The sequence below is a fragment of the Thunnus maccoyii genome, chromosome 13 (genome assembly GCF_910596095.1).
Source record: "Thunnus maccoyii chromosome 13, fThuMac1.1, whole genome shotgun sequence".
Lineage (NCBI taxonomy): Eukaryota > Metazoa > Chordata > Actinopteri > Scombriformes > Scombridae > Thunnus > Thunnus maccoyii.
In genome coordinates, this window is record NC_056545.1 from 26356169 (window position 1) to 26376117 (window position 19949).

The following is a 19949-nucleotide window of genomic DNA, read 5'->3' on the forward strand; positions in this document are numbered from 1 at the left end:
GCGGGCCAGACACGGCCCCCCACACAACTTCATACAGCCTGCCACTTGATATCAAATTATAGTGAAATCTGCCTGCAAGTTCTCTCATGCAAATGAGTCATTGTGAGCACTGAGTGAAACCAAGTGGAAAGAAAAAACATTTGGCATGCTAACGTTATCTTTCAATGTTCAGTCAAGATGTCTCTTTCAAAAGCCAAAAGAAAAGTTGATGAAGAGCACAGGCAGTTTCAGGAGAAGTGGGAGATGGATTATTTTTTCATCAAGTTCAATGGAAATGCCACTTGCCTCATATGCAAAGAAAAAATTGCCATACTAAAGGAATATAACCTCAAGCACCATTATTCAACTAAACATGCAGAGCAGTATGCAAAGCACCAGGGAGATGAGAGGAAGAATAGAGCTACACAGCTAAGGACAGGTTATCGATGCAACAAAATCTCTTCCAGAAAGCAAGCAAGGAAGCCGATGCGGCAGTTGTAGCAAGTTATGTGGTGAGTGAGCGGGAAAGCCATTTAGTGAAGGCCAGTTTCTAAAAGACTGCATGCTGCAAGTTGCAAATTTGTCAGTCCAGAAAAGAGGAGTCAATTCAGCAACATCAGTCTGTCAGCCAACACAGTGGCCAAGTGGATTAATGAACTATCAAGTGACATTTATGATCAGTTACGTGACAAAGCCAAAAGTTTCAGTGCATACTCGGTGGCTCTCGACGATAGCGCTGACGTAAGTGATAATGCTCAGCTTGCCATTTTTGTCTGTGGTATTAATGACCATTTCGAAGTGACAGAAGAGTTACTTAGTGAGATGCAAGGCCATACTACAGCCAAGGATATATTTCACTAACTGTGTGACACAATTGAAGGCGCTGGTCTGTCATGGAAGTAGCTTGTAGGAATAATCACAGACAGTGCAGAGTCAATGACAGGGAGGAGAAACGAACTGGTAGCGCTGGTTCAAAGAAAGTTGGAGGAGGAAGATGCAGATTCTGCGATTGCTCTGCACTGCATTATTCATCAGCAGGCACTTTGCAGCAAGTGCCTTAAGTTTGACAATGTGGTCGTCGTGAAATGCATCAGTTATGTAAGATCCAAGGGCTCACAGCACCACCAGTTCCGTGCCTTATTCGAGGAAATTGACTCAGCATATGGCGATGTTCTGTACTTCACAGAGGAGAGGTTGGCTCAGCAGGGGAAATGTCCTGAAGAGGTTTTTTGAGTTGAGAACAGAAGTAAAGACCTTCATGGAGGAGGGTAGGATGGCTCTTTCTTAACTTGATGATCCTAAATGGCTGACGGACCTAGCTTTTCTAGTTGACATCACACAGGAGCTGAACACACTCAATCTGAAGTTGCAGAGCCCAAGTCAGCTTGTCACTGCAGCTTTTGAAAATGTCATTTAGTAATGGAAAGCCATTGAGAAGCTACAGCAGAAATTTGAGCAGCGGTTTGCAGACTTCAAGACACACAGTGCCACTTTCCAAATTTTTGTAGACCCCTTCTCCTTTGAGGTGCAAAATGCCCCCAGTGTGCTACAAATGGAGCTCGTTGACCTGCAGTGCAAATCTGTGCTCAAAGCCTCAAAGTTCAGAGAGGTAAATAGAAAAGCAGACATGTTTGGTCAATTTCTGAGAGAATTACCCCCATCCTTCCCAGAGCTTTGAAGAATGTTCAAGCCGACCATGTGCCTTTTTGGAAGCACATATCTTTGTGAAAAACTATTCTCTACCATGAAGTTCAATAAATCAAAGTCCAGGTCTAGACTTAGTAATGTCCATCTTTAAGCCATACTGAGGGTTTCAACTGCCAACTCCCTCTGAGCAAATGTGGCTCAGCTGTCTGAGAATATGCGCTGCCAGGTGTCTGGCAGCAAGCATTAGACAAGAAAAGCCAGGAATGACTGTAAATAGTAAATGTTGAGAAGTGCTGAACAGTTGAACTTTTTTTTTTGAAATACTTAAAGTGGCCCCCTTGTGACAAGACTGGAAACCTCCAGGTAGTTTGAGTTTGAGACCCCTGCAGTAGAGACTATGTTTATTTGTTATTTACCTAATTTTTGTGCTAATTTGTGTGCTGCATACACAGCAGAGCAGAGGAGAGACAGTGAACCAGGTGAAGTCCTCGAGTCGATGACAGCTACACTCTGTACGTTAATATAAGTGCCATAAAAGCTTTGCGAGTAAAAAGTCAATAAGAGTCATTTATTAATGTAATCCAAAAGATGGACAGACTCCAAATGACAAAAATATTGCTGTAAAGAGTGTGGTTTGTGACACAACAAAATAAACAATAGAGCATAATATGAAACAATCAATGTTTTTCTATTGTCACATGATAAATATCGTCATATCGCGCAGCCCTACCTTGCCTGACGCCAGTTCCTTTCAGACATTCAGCGCAATGTGTGGCTGTTGCTCCTCATAATGAATAACCTTAATTGCAGGTTTGATTGAGATGGCCTTTAGAATTGCTGCTCATCCAGCCAAAAGTTAAGAGTCTAAGGCCAATAAGCAGAGACCTTGCGTGTCTAATTGCCTTGTAAAGCAGGAAGGGTGCAACTTAACAATCACTACCCTGAAACAATGCACTTTGGGCAGTTGGACTCACTGAGCGTGCATTTCTCACTTATCAGAGACAAAGGAATAGGAACTGACCCTCAACAAGTTGGCCAGTAATAATGCTGAAAAGTGGGAAAAGATGGAAAATATTTCCCATGCGTGTAAGCAAACATAACAAACAAGCTTCCATATCCTAAATATGTGACCTTGGTTGACCTTGGCAAATCTGGCCTCTGACTTCATGGCGTTTTGCTACTGGATCAGTTTGTTTGTTTGTTTAGGTTGTTACTCTGCAAGACTGTATTCATAAAATGTATGAACACACAATCTCAACCAAACCAAAAAAGAATGAACATATTCAAGAACAACCATATTAATTACTTTAAATGGCTAATTGACAAATAATTACTTGTCTAAGTGGTGATTTTGATTCAATGAATTCAAATTTATATGAACTCCTATCATGTCAAAGGCACATTATCATTTATCAGGTGTTTGACACAGGTATGACTCACGACTCCAATTAAACACTGAGGTGCGGAAGTATCCATATTAATTACATGATTACAGATCTGTCCAACTCGATTTTATACATAATGATGTGTGACAGAAAGAGCTGATACTCTCAAATTTCTCCTGGTTTATATCTTTGTACCAAAAAGATAACAGATACAAGGATTTCCCCTTCATGCAGCCAAGGTGTTCTCGGACCGCTCCACTGTACAATATTAAATCATCTTACAGTACAGCAGCAGTTGTAAGTGATCAGCTCAGGTTTCATGGCAAAGCACTGACAGATGTGTCATATTATAAGGCGTAATGTGGTTGTAACGGTCGGCTCTGCTGTCGAGGCCGATTGACCTCTCACAGCTGTTGTCTCGTCAACACTCAGCCAATCTGAAGAAAGACTTCTCTCTTCTAAGAGACAACATGTTGGTCACAGTGTCTGGTTTGCAGCTCTCAGAACAGACGTGTCTACATCTTCGCTGTCAGGCTGCTTCTGTAGCACTCTGTGCTGTTCTGTAGGTCTGGCACACTGGCAGAAGGGTTATTCCCAAGCAGGAAACACACATCAACTGGTCGTGTTAAACTGCGCCAGACTAAACCAGCCAATACAGATACACAAGATTCCATTTCAACCAAATCCCTCTGGGTCTGTTTTTAAGAAAGTGGCCAAATAGCAACACCAGCTGCTACCAGCCTGTGTGCATACAGTAGCCCACATGTACTGTACATATAAAATGCCGTATGTCAACCCCACCGTGTTATTTAAAGTTTACATTTTCAGCTCCCACACCCATTCAGAAGTTGGACATAAATTCAGATCTTGCAGCTGGATCTAAACTTAGGAAGTGTTAAAATGTTTCCAGATTTAATATATGGCTCTGTCAAGGATAAACAATCCTTATCATCCTGTGCTGTTTTTCAGCTCGTCGGCTAAATACTCGGCTCAGTGGGACCAAAATGAAGGCCTGCACATCCACATATAATTGGGCCACAGCATAATAACATGTTTTTAAACCACAGCAACCAAAGCACTTTTTATTCAGCAGCAGATTCCCACACACGGTAGCAATATCTGCAACACAAACCTCCTCTTTTGGCTTTGTGTTTTGTTACCAGTCTTTTGTTCAGCGGAAATTGGCTGATCTTGATTAGCAATGCTAAATGTAGAATTTCTCCCTCTTCATTTTAGGTTTGCATCTTCATAGGAGAGACGCTGCTCTTCCTGAACTGGGCCATAACAGCAGACATTTTAATGGTAAGTACTGAGAACCTATACTTATCCACTGGGTCAGTGGAAATTCCAGCAACACACCATACCAAATGTTCCCATTAGACGCAGCGTCTTATTTTGAGTTGTGAAAAGTGTGAGTGGGCTCTGACTCTGTAGGCTACAGCTCGGGTGGAGTTGATAATTACTGCCTCTGCTGAAATTGATTCACACTGCGCTCATGGAAACAAACGGAGGGGAACCCTTTCTCTGAAGAAATTTAAATGTTTTGGTCTCAAAAAGTGAAAACAGTGAGCCAAATGAAATTAGACTTCCAGTAAGGTGGGTGTACCAACTAGCTCCTTAATTTGTAATTAGGTAGGAGACTGTGGTGAGTATGTAAAGACAGAGACAGGCCATTACTGACATTCTCACCGTGACTGACAGCTCTGTCTGTATCCCGCCCCGGTGAGGTGGGCTCTGGGTGCATAATTGAAGACTGCAGGGGTTGTTTTAACATGGCTGAGTGAATCTTTCTACCTCTGTCTCTTCATCACCTTACATGATCTCATGCATATTTCACTGTCTCTCCATCTCTGTACAGTTTGTCGTTATTCCCACTCGGAGAGCAACGGCGGTCGCCTTTCAGAGCTTCACCTCCCACCTCCTGGGTGACGCAGGAAGTCCGTACCTGATAGGCCTGGTAAGACTCTCTCTTAGGCACTTCTGTGAGGAGATCAGGGTGTGAATATATTTAAGATTTACCCCAGGTCTTGAATCCTCCAAACTGGAACGTACAGACTGCTTCAGCATGTCTGTGAGCGCCCCATTCATACACACGATGCATTCAGATACCAGTTCAGCCCTTGCTTTAAGTGGGCCAGTGCAAAGTGAGGTACAAGAGGAGCTTTTAGCACACGTCTCAGGAGGGCCGCTGAACAGAGTTGTGATTTCACCACCGCTCTTCAGGCTGTCAGGGCGTTTTCGAGTAAATTTCATGGTTCCCAGGAGGGTCCAGTGTTACCGTATTTGATTGGTCAGGAGATGAGAGAGTGATTCTTACTGGGACGCTAGGCCTCTCAAGGTCAGTCAACCTTTTAAACTGAACACACACACACACACACACATACACCCAAATAATAGCGTCCAGGAGGGCAGAAAACAAGTGCAGCTTGCTACTCAATGGAGTGTAAAACAGGATCCATCTCAGACCGTCAACCGGCATTCCTCTCATTCCAAATAAAGAATGAACATTTCTGAAGTTAATGGAAGTACTCATTCTGTATGCCTTATTTGAGGATACAGGAAGCAAGGAAAAGCTTACTGTTTTGCATTGACGCCACACAAACATGAGTCATTACAAAACGATGAAGTAAAATTGAGGCCATTCTGCATAACACAATCTACTTTTTATATCATGTACTTTGGAGCCAGTAAATTGCTGGGAGAGAATAGACTGCCTTAGTGTTTTCTGTTTACGTTGTGTTTTATTGTGGAGCCTCTGGCTCACAGCCTGGGTCATGCTAACAAAGGCAGTGGAAGTCTTTGATTAGAGAATCAAACTGATCCTCAAGATCCTCTGCCGGGGCCTGACGGGCTGGCAACAGACACAGCTGTCGAGCTGAACTGAAAGTGTCCTGTTTTTTTTCCCCCCTTGAATAGAAATGTTAAACTACTGTCAAAGCCAGATAAAAGAACTAGTAAGTTAGCTCCAAGTACTGACAAGCTCTTCAAGAGACTGAACAAAAGTGGCATTAAAAAAAGAAAATCCAAATTCTGGAGAACAGGATCAGGCTCAAAGACTGACACTGTATTGTTTCTGCAGATCAAATAAAACCTAGTGTCATATATCGTACAAACTTCCTACTGACACATTTAGAGATACAGTACTTTGAAGTACTGTGCGACTCTGTCTGGATCACTTTAATTCTACTGATGTCAATGTGTCAGTTTGCGCTTTAGTTACTCCACAGAAAATCATTTAACTGCAGTTTTGATTAATCATTAGTGATTAGTAATTTATCAGACAAAAATGCCACATATTTTCTCTGCTTTATGTAATTGCAAATTTAATATCTTTGGGTTTTTGACTGTTAGTTTGAAAAAAAAGCTATTTCAAGACATCATCTTGGGCTCTTAGATCTTTTGGTGGCCATTTTTTTGCAATTTTCTGGTATTTGATAGACTAAACAATGAAAGAAACTAATCAAAATGACCAACAGATTAATTGATCATTAAAATAACTGTTAATTGGAGACCTAATTTCAACATTACAGCACTGGAAAATTAATTCTACAATATTCCAAGCTCCTAATGTCAGAAATCTGTAGCCTAGAAACACACACACAGACACTGCCAACCAGAATAACCCAGACGTGGCCCCACAGTTAGCCAGTCACCCCGCCATCTGGTCTCCGGGGCACAGCTCTCCTCTGAGTGACATACTGAATGTCCGGGGCTTTCTCACTCCTCCACAAACCCCCGATCAACGAGGCCCAGAATGCTCCAAGTGCGTCACCATTCAGTGCCTCAGTTCCTGAGCTGAGGTTTAACATGCAAGTGCGATGGACTTGTCGTGACGCACGCTGAGCGCAGGCAGATATACAGTCACCCATGCAGGCTGGCACAAATCCCGTGAATGAGCAAAGTAGAGAATCTCAAGAAAAAACAAATTGGTGGTTATTGCTAAGCAACCACACGAGGAAGCCGGGAGTCAGTCCTTCATGGTTCACAATTCGGTTTTGACATGTGCAACAAACAAGCCTGCAGCTGATGTACTCAACTCTACAAATGAGTGTGGTGTTCCCAGTACACCATAGTTGCATTTTGGAATGCCAGGAACAATCTCTCAACAATCTCCCAAGAAATGCCTTTCAGCTCCATGATTAGACATGCAGCAGTTCACCGTGTATTTTTAGTTAAGCTGCACGGTGCAAGTTGCACGTAATTTATTGTAGTAAAGCAAATACCTGACAAACTAAAAGCTCCACTGGCTACACACCCAACTGCTGGACGTACACCAGATTGTACATGCATTGTATTTTATTTTACTCGTGATGACTCTTCACTCCATGGGTGCACGTACAGTACACACACGCCTTGCACATATGAACACTGTACGCACACGGTCGCTCCCTCTGACATCCTCCTGTCAGCAGTTCTCCAGCTTTCCCCATAGAGAATCTCATTCTGCTGACATGAACATATAATCAATGTGCTTCAGCCAGGGTGACCTATAGCCGCTCAGAGTCTGACTCACACACAGACGAGAAGCCCCCTCTTGTTTCTGCTCGGCATACCTCCACACAACTACACTAATCTGCTAAAAGCAACCATCAGCAGCCTCCTCTCCATCACGATTGTCAGTATGATTGATCTATGTGTTTTTGAGAGCTGCCATATGAGCGATACTGGGAGGTAGAAATGGTCACTTCGCGCCCACCGTCCTACAGCTGTTGTTTTCCTCAGTGCCGTGTATGACAGACTGAACGGCAGTGCTGCTCAAGCCTTCGACAACGATTAGCTGTGAAAACCTGCCTCGCTTCAAACAAAAACAGGGCATCTTACATCATGCTGTGTGTCAGTTTGATCTGTTGCTGTGATGAAACATGCAGAACTCACTCTGGTTAAGTGCTCGGTGTGAATGTAAAACCAGCACAAAGTCATGTAGTGTGTCGGAGCATGGAGGGATGTTTAAGAGCTTTTGGTGAATGATTAGTTTGAATAAAATCTCTCTTCTCTTGTGTTCTGTGTGTGTCTGTGTGTGTCTGTGTATGTCTGTGTGGGGTGGTCTTGGTCATGTTTGTCATCGTGTATCTGTGCTGGTGTGCTTGGGAGCAGATCTCCGACGCCCTTAAGCAGAGCTACGCTACATCAGCGCTGTGGCAGTTCCTCAGTCTTGGTTATGCCCTCATGCTTTGTCCCTTCATCATCGTCCTGGGGGGCATGTTTTTCCTGGCAACTGCACTGTTTTTCCTGGATGACAGAGAGAAGGCCGAGAAACAGTAAGTGAGAGATACCGTTTGAATAACTCATCATTATTTCATTCATTATTCAGTAATTTCTTCTTTAAATATTTCATACTTGCTTGAGATGTCCTCCACTGACTCTCTGAGTAAGAGATCTAAAAATCCAACCATAGCATCTGAGTGCAAGAGGAAGTGGCGATATGGTTTCATGCCATACAGTTCAACACAGAGGTCAGGGACTTTATCTGGACAATGCTCGAGTCTTTCACCCCTGTGCTTGGGTTCGACTTGTGTCAGGGACAAGTTGGCCAGCAATGCCAACAATGGTGCCAACCCTGCAAGACTCAGAAAGGCCCCCGAGCCAATAGAAAGTCCCAGTCAGCTAAAAGCGCTCCAGAGCTGACACAAGCTGTTCTAGCCATCAATTTGTTAAAGTGTGCTTACTTATACTTTTACCAGCTACCGCCCCTCTATTCATGCATTCATATTTTCCTCTTTCTAACACCAAAATGTGAACCCTGAGGGCCCGGTAGCTGGTCATAGCCTTAAAAGGCTAAAGCAAACACACTCATCCTCTTTCAGAGGGTGAGACATGACTTCTTGTTTCTTTCTGCCTATTTTTTCCTTCTTTTTATCACATTGACTTACTCCCCTGGTGCCAGCGCTCTCAGAAATGACTTCCTTCCTGTTGAAGATGAAGGACATTTTTAGACAGGATGGCAGTCTGATGTCTGACGTCTGTCTGCAGTCGCTTTGTCTTCACCCTGTGGAGTTGGTCGCTTGTCTTTCCCACGCCAAAGCCCTCATAAAAAGAGTTGAAAGAGATTTGAGTATAGCTTAAGCAGAAAGAGAAAGTTTGTAATCATGAAAAATTGCAAAAGAAATGCCATCAAGTAGTGTTTGTGGAAAATTTGTGGAAACCACCAACTTCAGAATTTACTGCAGCTTATAATCCTTGGGTCCAGCTGCCATCCAGGCCATTAATATTTCCTCTGTGTAATGTTAATATACAGTTTTAAAGGGGTCTTTGCAAAGGCAGCAGTTCATGGTTGCCACTAGAAAGTCGTACTGTGGCTTCTGTTGGGCCAGATCCAGGGAAAAAAAAGGGGAAGAAATGCAGAACAATGACTTTTGAAAAAACGTCACACTCTTGCCTTCATGCCAGTAATAGATGCTAGTTTGTGGTTTTATATGTGGATCAAGCTATCTGACCACATTATTGCACAGTGTGGGCAGATGGCACACGTTCACTCAAACTATATCTAACCACAACCCCTTGATTTTCACACAACATGCTGTAGGGCAAAGCTAATGGAGCAGCAGTTGGAGTCAAAAAGTCAAAGTCTCAGATGTGAACCACACACACTTGAAGACACTGGAAGGTCATAAGTCAGATGAGTCATCACAACGTTTTATAGATCAATTATAAGCCAATAATTAGAACAATGTTTTGGTTGCTAGGTTGTGAAAAATCCAGCTGGCTTGAATGAAGTCAAGTCATGAACAGTTACTAATTAAGAGTCAAGAGATTCTCGCTGTCTAATAAGCAGATATTAATATTAATAAGTAATTAATTAAGGATTATTAAAACGGTCCAAGTTAGCCCAGATGCTCACAGCCCTTCTCAGGAGGTCAGAGGTTAAACTATCTATTGGCGGATTCTTCCTGATAAGTTAAACAGTTAAAGACAAATCAAATGTCATGCTGGAGGAGGATAAACACCAGCCACAACCTGGCAACCCAAACACTGCTCAGTCTTGTTAATGACTTTTAACTGATCTATAAAGCATTACTATTTACTTATTATAAAAAACTCATTAGTCACAACCTTTATGAAAGCTGAAAGCTCAGATAAAAAAGTGGTATCAAACGTTTTTCCTGAATCACATTTAAGTATCAAGTACACATGTGCATGTGTGATACTTGATGTGAGGACACTGAAAATACACTTTGATCCTTATTTAATAGCAAATGCATCATTCCCCTACACAGTTATTTTCCATCAGTTTCTACCATGAACCATCCTGTCAGAATAGTTCAACTTGTCCCAGTTCACTGCCACCTGTGCTTGTCTGTCTCAGCTATAGACGGGTTAATCATACACGACCCTTATGGATTATATGCAGGTATATAAATATATGCACAGCAAACATACTGTTGCATACCTACCTTGCATTGTATAATAAAGGCCTCTATAGTACTGTACAGATCTGTGCAAAACATCCCAATAAAAAAAAATCAAACTTAAACAGCAGCAGCTCTTATGTAACAAGCTGCAAACAGCACCTCAGGGACCAAGAAAGATGACAACATCCACAACTTCGTACAACTAGGGTTGTTCCATGACTGTGATATTTATAGATTCCATTCACGCTATAAAGCCCCCAATTTATAAATTCCCCCTGACTTTACAGAGCGCATTGCAGCGTTTTTTTTTTTTTCTCCTTTGAGCGTGTCCTCAGATACTCAGCGCTATTTCAGGCTATTTATAAAAGGCGCGGAGCCGAACAAGTTACTCACTGGAGCGCGCCTGTCTATTTCCAGCCTTAAAGACTGCTTTATTATTTCTAGGTTGTTAGCTTTTTTTGGCTGCAGGGTTGCCATTAATAGCTCGGGTTCAGTGCATGCTCCCCACACAGGCATTCACCCAGTCCACATTTACACTTACTGATGTGTGAGAGCGGAGCTGTCTCATCTGCCATGCCAGTGCGTCTTCATAGTACAGATCCATTGGGGGGGTCAAGGCGGGCTGAGCACTGCAGCCTGGAGGATCACAGGCACAGATTGTCAAGAAATGTGATTGAAAGGCGGAGGACGATAGTTAGCATGTGATGAGTGACATTGGGGAAAAGAGAATATTAAATGATGCATGTGGTTTCTGGAGATCTGTCTAAAAGGTTTTGTGCATTCTTAATTCCTAAAACTACTTTTTTCTCTCCTCAGGTTGAGCCAGCTGTCACGATCACCCTCCGCAGTCAAGGTATGACCAGGTAAGTTGCCTTTTCTACTAAAGAAGCTTTAACACTTAAGCGCTTTTCACATCAGCAGTTATACAAGCACTTTAAGTCGTTGATAACAAAAGACTGGAACATTAACATTTATGGAGCTCTCTTTATCTCTGCGTCTTTAGGAGACACAGAGATCTGAAAACAAGAATTTTCCAGACTTAAAAGACACTTATGACAGTGTAAACACTAAAGTTGATACATGTGATGATACACGAATGATTGATCTATGATCCGTTTCCTGTCCCATTGTATTTGGGGACTGTTTAGGCATTCTTCGAGTAGTTATTTGACCAACTATCTGGCATCTTATCAAGACCCGAGCTACCTTCCCTCCTTCCTGCCTTTATCAGGCTCACACACATGGTACAAAACCTCTCTAATTATTAACTTTGGGGAAAAAAGACACAATAATTGGCAGCACACCAGCTAACTTTGCACAGTAGGACAATGGGGAGTTACTGTAGTTGCCAGTAAAGAATAACAAGATTAAACTCTGACTCACTGATTAGAAGGACAAGGAATCTGTTGTGACTTATTTGTAAAAAGGTTATCGTGTTTAGCCAAAAGGTCAAGGTTTTACCCCTTTCTAATCATTTCTTTGTAACCCTGTCTGGGTTTATTTGTCCTCTAAATATTTGTAAAAAAAACAAACAAAAAAAACTGTATGTACACAAAGCGCAAAAAAATGATGTAGATCACGAATGTGCCTTTACTATCACCACTGCCCAATAATGCTCTGTGTGTGTCTTCAGTGTGAAAAAGGAAAGGGTCAGAAAAAAAACAAAGCAGCATTTCTTGGTTTGCATGGTTTGAATATGTTAACAAAAGTTTGATCATAAGCTCACTGACAAGTCATTTTTCATGATAAAATCGCACCAACTTGTGAAAACTAGGAGATGGAGGTGTGTAGGATTTCTTACAGGATGGCCAGAGTTCAGCTCAGTAAGCAGTGTGATCATCTGCCAAAATTGCAACCATGTGCAGTATTTGAGGGCAGCAGTCGAATTGGGAAAAAATTTGTATGAAGGTGCAGATTCTTGCAGGTGGGAGGAGGGATGACCATACTGGGCTTTGTGCATGTTGATCCCAAAAATATTATGTAATGGTTGACTTTTTTCTAAAACATAGCTTTCAGACAACCATTAGCTTCCATTCATTTGATCAGTTATCTATCTATAAAAATACAGTCTGTTAAAAAATGTTTCCTTGTTTGTGCATTCAACAGCGCTCTGACATTTGAGCGTTGGCTGATGAAAACCAGGCCACTCAAGGTTAACCTTTATTGCCCTATTAGATTTCAATTGCACAATACAGACATATGAAAAAACAAGAACTGAAAGCTACTTCGTAAGTAAGAATTCTGGAGATATATTTCAGAAGACAAACAACGTGAATTTTGTTGTTTTCTTGTATTATGATTAGATAATACTGCTTGCAGCTGCAGACTGTAACATAGCTTAACTTTGGCAACAAAAAAAGCATCAGCAACAAAATGCTCACTGTGACGGTTTACCTATCACAAGCAACTAGCAGAACTCTTCAAGTTGATTTGCATTTTGCACTGATGAGTGGAAGGCAATGGCTGTCTTGAAGGCAGGAAAAAAAGTTGTGGTATGCTTTGGAAAATATTCTGCAGCAAATTAAATGGTGCACAATCAGTAGTTAAAGGGCTACAACATGCAAATACACCACTATGGTCCTTAACTGTAAGCACTTCAGTGTCATTACCATTAGCAGGGTGACATTAGCATGAACAGCAAATGACAGGTGACATGAAAGGCTCCCACAAGGCTGCCACATGTATCGGGTTTCAGTGGCAGTTTGTGCTCTCAGCCTGAGGGTTTCATCAGTTCACTCTGTCACGCACAGCAGCTAGAGCATTTTCTCTCTGCTGTCAAAAGGGGCTAATTATAGAGAACAGTGATTACAACTACGTGAGGTCAGAGTTGAATATGCCTGCGAACTGATCACTCCTACTCTGAAGTGAAACCACTGAGGTGCTCTGTGATTATTGATTTTCAACAGATTTATTTTGGAGGATAATCCAATCAGTGACAAGCAATATTTCCTCCCCTGGGTCTGACTCACAGATCAATACAGTTCACAGTTCACCCTTCATACTCCCTCAGCACTGATCGCTGATCCTAGAGGTGCAACATGCTGCTCTGAGAAACATATAGAGAAAGATATACAATATGGTGCCGTTATTAGACCCTGTGCGAGTTTAAGAATAATATTTAAATTACAGAAAAAGTGTTTGACAAGGAGTGAAAGTGAAGGAGATGAATTTAGAGGGAGAAAATGAGGAGGAGAGAAAAGACACACACGACTGCTGAATAAATGAGGATGAAGAGAAGCAGTAATCGCCTAAGCTGTTATACATCGCAAGCTATTAATCTCCGGTGATGCAATAGCAGGCGGAGATCAGATACACTGAGATCCAATTAACTTCCTCCGGAGAAGGAACCAGCCTCTGCTGACCAGATTCACCCCACGCCACACGTTAACTAGAGGACATCCCCAAGCTGGAAGCTGTCAAAAGATCAGCGTGAGATCTGACAGCGGATTCACACTCATTTGTTCAGTAACCACAAGCCCGTATACCTCAGGGAGGAAAATTCACATCACAAGGCAAAACTCTGATTTAGTCGCTGCTGTCCAAACTTTAACCGTTAAAAGTGTTTACACAGCTGCAGGCTTGCACTTTCCTTTTTCACTCTTATCATTCAACAAAAGCTCCAAGTCCTCAGTCAGCAGTGCTGAGTGGGTTCACGGTGACTGGGAGGCCAGTAGCCACAGACCTCACACACACACACACACACACACACACACACACTCACACACACATACGCAGAGTGCATACAGCCAGGCTCTGATGTGACTTGTGCAACTTACAGTTCATACAGAAAGAAGGGGCCTCAAATTCAACATCTTCCTCTTTCATAATCCGGTGAATAAGTGAAAAGGAAGAACTCAAGTTGTGCTCTGTGTTAACTCTGTAACGTATCTTCGGTCTAGTTTACAGATATGTAGTTAAGTCTCCACAGCGGTGTTGAGTCATGATTCGCATCCTCCCAGTGGGTTTGATTAGAGTTTGTTCTCTTGCCAGACCAATCAGACCTCCCCTTTGCTGGAGAAGCCAACAGTCTCCAGCTCGGTTATAGTTAAGCTGTGAGAGGAAGGCCAATCTCACACATATCAAAGACTTCACAACTCTAATCACCGTCACACTGGCATTTGAACAATTTTAATTGCAAGTTTGGCTTATAAACAATTCACAGCAACAGCTTACACTAATAACTGAAGAAAATGTTTCATCCCAGTTAGGAGTGGATCTGCATCTACAGAAACCAAAACACATTGTTTTCTAAAATCCCCTGTTCAAGTTAATTACCCTTGTTTGTATGATGTGCGGCTGTTGTTCTTCTGTGTGTATGTATATGTCTATTTCTGTGTATGTGTGTGTGTGTGTGTGTGAGTCTTTGGGTGTGTGTATGTGGGTACAAGAGACACAAGCTCCAAAAATTGCTCCGCCGAGCTCCCCGCACTAATCCTATTGTAGCAGCAGTAGTAGCTTGTGTACTGGAGCATCTAGGGCACCGTAATGACAGACCAGAACAAACAGCGGGACGCACTGCCATCTCTCTCATCCAATCTGAAGAGATCACAAGCATGACACCAAGAAGGACTAATATCCTAATCTCCAACTGAAGTATAGTTTCCCCTCTGGCGCCACATTTTCCCCACATATGAGCTTTGAGATTTAAAAACTCTAGATGAATCATCATGAACAAGTAATATCAGTCAGGCCAATTTATTTAGTCCATATTAAGATTTAGTGGGCTTATAATACGTAAATAAATGAATGCCATCTGTCTGAATGGCATTGCAAGTGAACAAAGGTGAAAATGTAGCAAAATTTTGAATGAGATTTGCTCTGTTTGAGTAAAGGAGATTTCCCTCTAGCGAGACAGATAACATGCAAAACAATTCATTTCATGAAAATGAGGCACACTGTAGGGAAAGTACTTCTACGGTACAGTCATATAGTATTTTGAACACTAATATATACCGTCTATGTTCTTGCATTCCGAACACTTCAGAAATATTATTTCACAAGAGCAAACCTTTTCCCTCATTAATCTTTGTGTATATATGCTTAATAAGGTGACACTGAGGCAGACGCACTGTAATCATATATCAACATTAAATGTAAAGCCCCAGTCTGCACATCTGGAAAGAATGTGATTGTGCGTATCTGTGGCTTATGACTTGCTTTTGTACAGATTGTTGGGGGGTCTGCATTAAACAAATTGTTATGTGTTGGTATGCTGTGTGCAGGCAAATATGTAGGTCACAGGCTGGTCCTGGTGTGCAGGCGTTATCAGGAAGGTCCTAACAGATGGCCCTGGAGCTTTCAACCTCAACATTAATTACATGAGAATGTCCTGTGGTGAGGACGGACACACTCTAACCACACTATTTCCCATCCACCCCCCTTCTCTCTCTCTCTCTCTCTCTCTCTCTCAGGTGACAACCAAATGAGGAGGCATGTGAAGGAGCAGCCAAACTCAATAAGGATGACTAAATGGAGATAAAAAAGAAAAGCGAGGGCAGCTGATCCACTTCTTTAAAACCACACCCATGTCCTCTTCCTCGTCGTCACCGCCATGATCATCCTCCGCCTCTTCCTCCTCCGCTTGGCTCCTGCTGCTCTTCCTTTTTACACGCTCGTGGAAGCTGCTCATAACTGGAATGAGGGAGCGTCTTGCCCCTCCTTGATACGCCTCTAAAATCACAGGCCGTTGAGAAGGCACACAGCGGTGTGTCAAAGCCTGCCGGCCGACAGCTGGTGTCCTCCTCACCTCTGTCTGCGAGGTTCCACTGACCCTTCCAGGGAGGAGGTGGGGTGGTCCCCTGTGACCACTCCGACTCCTGATGCCATACTACTGAATGCTGACCATGAACCTGCCCTGTCTGTCTGCCTGTCTGTCTCTATGTGTCTGTCTGTCCGTTACATCGGCTGTCAATCTGCACCAAGTGCCATAGCGTTATTACATTCCTTCAGACTTTGCACTGACCACCAACAACCCTCATGACATCATCACTGACTATGTTTACATGCACACTGAAATTCAGCTTTTGGCGATGAAATTTGTTTAATTGAGCTGTTTATATCTGCTAGACAGTCGAAGCAGCGTCATTTGTAAACTTCAGTTATAGAGATCCATTGGTGTCTCTTTTGCTCCCATACACATCTTCCCCAATTTATTCTGCCTTTCATCTGGCTTTTGAAACTGTAAACAGACAGTAGCTGCAAATTTCAAGTTATGCGGAGCAAGTGATGCAACTAAAATGTGCAGCAAGACAAAATTTGTATCAAAGTGTTGTTTATCTGTTCAAATAAGCCTCCCATGATGTGACTAATATCAGATTTCTCCACAAATCGTAATTGTAGTATTACCAACATAAACGTCTAAGCAACATACGTAAATACAGTGTTTACACGACAAATGCAGTATTCTCATAATGGCATCACGATCAAACTTTCGCTGTGCATGTAAACATAGCCGTCAACTAAGAGCCAAAAAGTGTTACTGTCTAAAGGTCAGTGAATCAGCCTTAAAATTGGAGCTTTCACATCAACAGAGCTAGCCAGCTGTTTCTTTTGACCCCCACATGTTTTTATTTTTAGCTTTTAGCACTTAAATCAGTGTAGACGGTGCCAGAGAACACGACAGAGATGAGAGATTTCTGCACATTATTTTTCACAAGGTTTCTTGTGATTTTTTTAAAAAATTTTTCTGCGTGTGTGTTTGTGTGTGTGTGTGTGTGTGTGTGTGTGTGTGTGTGTGTGTGTGTATGATGTTGGATTTGAAACTGGAGGTTACTGCGTATGATTGTTTCAGAAGGATAATGATGATGCAATCCGGGCGATTTAAAGAGGACACTGGATTATATATTTTATAATTTATGATGTACATGCTTTTTCCCAAATGTAAATGAAATGCTACTCTTTTGACTTGGAGCCGTTTTAAGGAGTAACACCTGTGTTTTTTATGTAGATGAGAAGCAATACTATTCTTTTTTTCTTTTCTTTTCTTTTATGTGGAAGCCAACCTTTTTATCCACACTGCCTTATCAGTGAGCTGGGTTTCCCTCTAAAGGGTTAGCTCTCTGATGGTTGGTTTTGAATTTCTGGACACAACGCCCACACAGAGACGGAGTCACTTTGAATGATGGATTCCAGTCCACTCCATGCCGGTTACAATAACAGGCATTGTGAAAAGACACCTTTCCCGCCCTTGCAAATTGTAGATATCCCATTCCACGATTAGAAGACAGGACTTTTGGGAAGGGCTGGAGTAACAGTCATCGGGGTTATTAGTGAGGGAAATCAAAATCCCAGACAGGAACAGGAAATCCTTCGGCCCCAGGTGGCGGGCTCTTATCGTTGATAACAGATAAGCGAGGAATCCCCCTGCTTTGAAACCAGACCGGCATGTCTTCAGATGTCACTACAGGAGCTGAAAAACCCCCTTCAATAGTCCCCTTCAATACCTGCATTTAATAGCACCAGAGAATGGCATAGAGATTTACATAGGAAATATAAGTCCACAATTAGACAGAAAGCCTGGATTTGATTTCATCAATCTCTGCATTCATTACTGTATCAGATTTGTAATTATGCAACTTAAATGCAATCTCCCATAAAGAAAAAGAAGCAAGTTTTGTATACACAAAGATTTAATCAAAAGTGTCATCTTTAAGGAACATTTTTTTGTAGTTTATCACCTAATAGATACAATTTTACTGAAACCTTTAATCCACTAATGGAATCTAGGGTTTTAAAACTTGTGCATAAAGAGAAAAAGCACTTTGCAGACCTCCAAGAAAACACAGAAGGAGGAGGGTGGATTGACCTCAGCGGAGGAATAAAGGGAGACGTTGAGTTGTTTCTTGTAGCATTGATGTGTGAGCATGACTCACTGGCTGTGTGTGGGGTGCTGTGTGGGCTGTGTCCTTGTTGCCAGATCATTAGCTTTAGCTTCTCTCCAACTGCGTGGAGCTCTTTGAATGTGATTCTGTCCAACCTGATGTGTTTACACACCTACATCTTCTTAATGAACTAAGCTTCTTACCTTCCTTTTATCGATTCTTTTTTTAATGTTACCAAATGAGTTTTTTTATTATAACTACAATAGATATATATATATAGCTATATCACGCAGCAACTTTAATATATTGTAAATGATGGCTTGGATGCAATGTATTTATTTGTTTGTTACCATAATGAAGAATAATCTATAAAGGGAAGTTTAAGGTTTGAGTATACTACACTTTGTTGTATGTCTTTGGGTTAAGAAAAGCCTGTTTGTTCATCTTTTTATATCACAATGAAACAACACAATACCTTTTTACATCACTAAGATTCATCCTGTTTACTGTGATCATGAATTGGACATCTCACACATATTACATACACAAAGGAATTGTAATGTGATGAATTTTAAGACAACGTATTGGTCTCATCTTTAGGATGCAATACTTTTGCATTTATTTTTGTAGCTCTTGTATGTTTTTTGTTTTTGTTTTTTTTTTTCAGAGTAACTGATCAAATCATTTTGCACACTTAATGTTCAGGGATTTGTTTGAACCATAGCCTAGCATCCCATCCCAGCCTCTGCCACAGAGGTCTGTCACTTCATGCTCACAGTAAGTGCTGACACATTGTCATCTATCATCAGTAGGGACGTTGGCTCTGGTCAGATGGGTCATGAATTGAGTTTCACTTTGCCAAATTTAGTTGATTTAGCACCAATCCTTTAGTATAGGTCTGTTGTATTGAGTAATTCTATGTTAATAATCACTGAAGTGATGTATTGAGAATGTGCTATTTCTTGTCATACAAGAATTGTGTATAAAGAAACCTATTTCTGATGTTGAGCAGAAAACAGAGGTTATTTTTATTTTTAGAGCAAGTCAATACAAGAGACGTGTCAAAGGATATTATTGTAGAACTGAACTGTGATGCTCCCTCGGGGTTTGATAGAAAATGTACATGTCTGTAAATCAAATAAACCTATTTAATCACTTCATACCGCCTTGTCTCTGTTTCTCTTCATTCTGACAGAAATTCACAACATTTAAGGGGATCAACTTCTAGGAGAACCTCATAGAAATTAAGAAATGATTTTTACTTTGCACTTATAGAGTTATATATTGAGCTCCCTTCATTTTCAAGTAAAAATAAGTCAGGCCAGGGGTCATTTGAAAAAAATATTAGTTTTCACACTACAGTAGTGTTAGGTAATTGGGACAAGCCTTAGATTTTGTTATACATTGTGATGCGCCATATACTCTACATGTTCCCTAATGATAGACAGCTGGATTCTCAAGAAAAGAGCACATATTGTTTAAAATTCACATCTGTATGTCATACTCTGTAGCATTAATGATGCTGATGCCTTAAAAATGCAGACTACTTTTCCCCTGTTGATTTCCAAGCGTAAGTTTTTCCAAACTCTTTCTAAACATTACTTTACAATTCAAGAACCAATATTTATGAGTAGGTGTAGCTTAGTGTTGCATTAAATTCATTTCCAGTTGTTTCAGTGTTGAGAAGCTTTTATGCAGCTTTAGAAATCAAGTCAGTGAAATCAGCTGATTGACTGACTGAAGAACCAACAGCTCACTGTGGTATCACT

General features: G+C 41.5%; 1 protein-coding gene across 2 annotated transcripts in view; it reads left to right on the forward strand.

Moving 5' to 3' along the window:
- spns2 (spinster homolog 2 (Drosophila)) overlaps positions 1-19340 on the forward strand; it is a 68108-nt gene extending 48768 nt beyond the window's left edge. The window contains exons 9-13 of one of the 2 annotated variants that reach the window (XM_042431994.1): positions 4248-4313; positions 4870-4968; positions 8106-8269; positions 11177-11223; positions 15772-19340. In XM_042431994.1, the coding sequence (XP_042287928.1) occupies positions 4248-4313; positions 4870-4968; positions 8106-8269; positions 11177-11219 (372 nt within the window). In that variant the 3' untranslated portion in view covers positions 11220-11223; positions 15772-19340. The remainder of the gene's footprint in view (positions 1-4247; positions 4314-4869; positions 4969-8105; positions 8270-11176; positions 11224-15771) is intronic. The other variant, XM_042431993.1, reaches the window with a different exon arrangement.
- Positions 19341-19949: the final 609 nt, after the last annotated feature.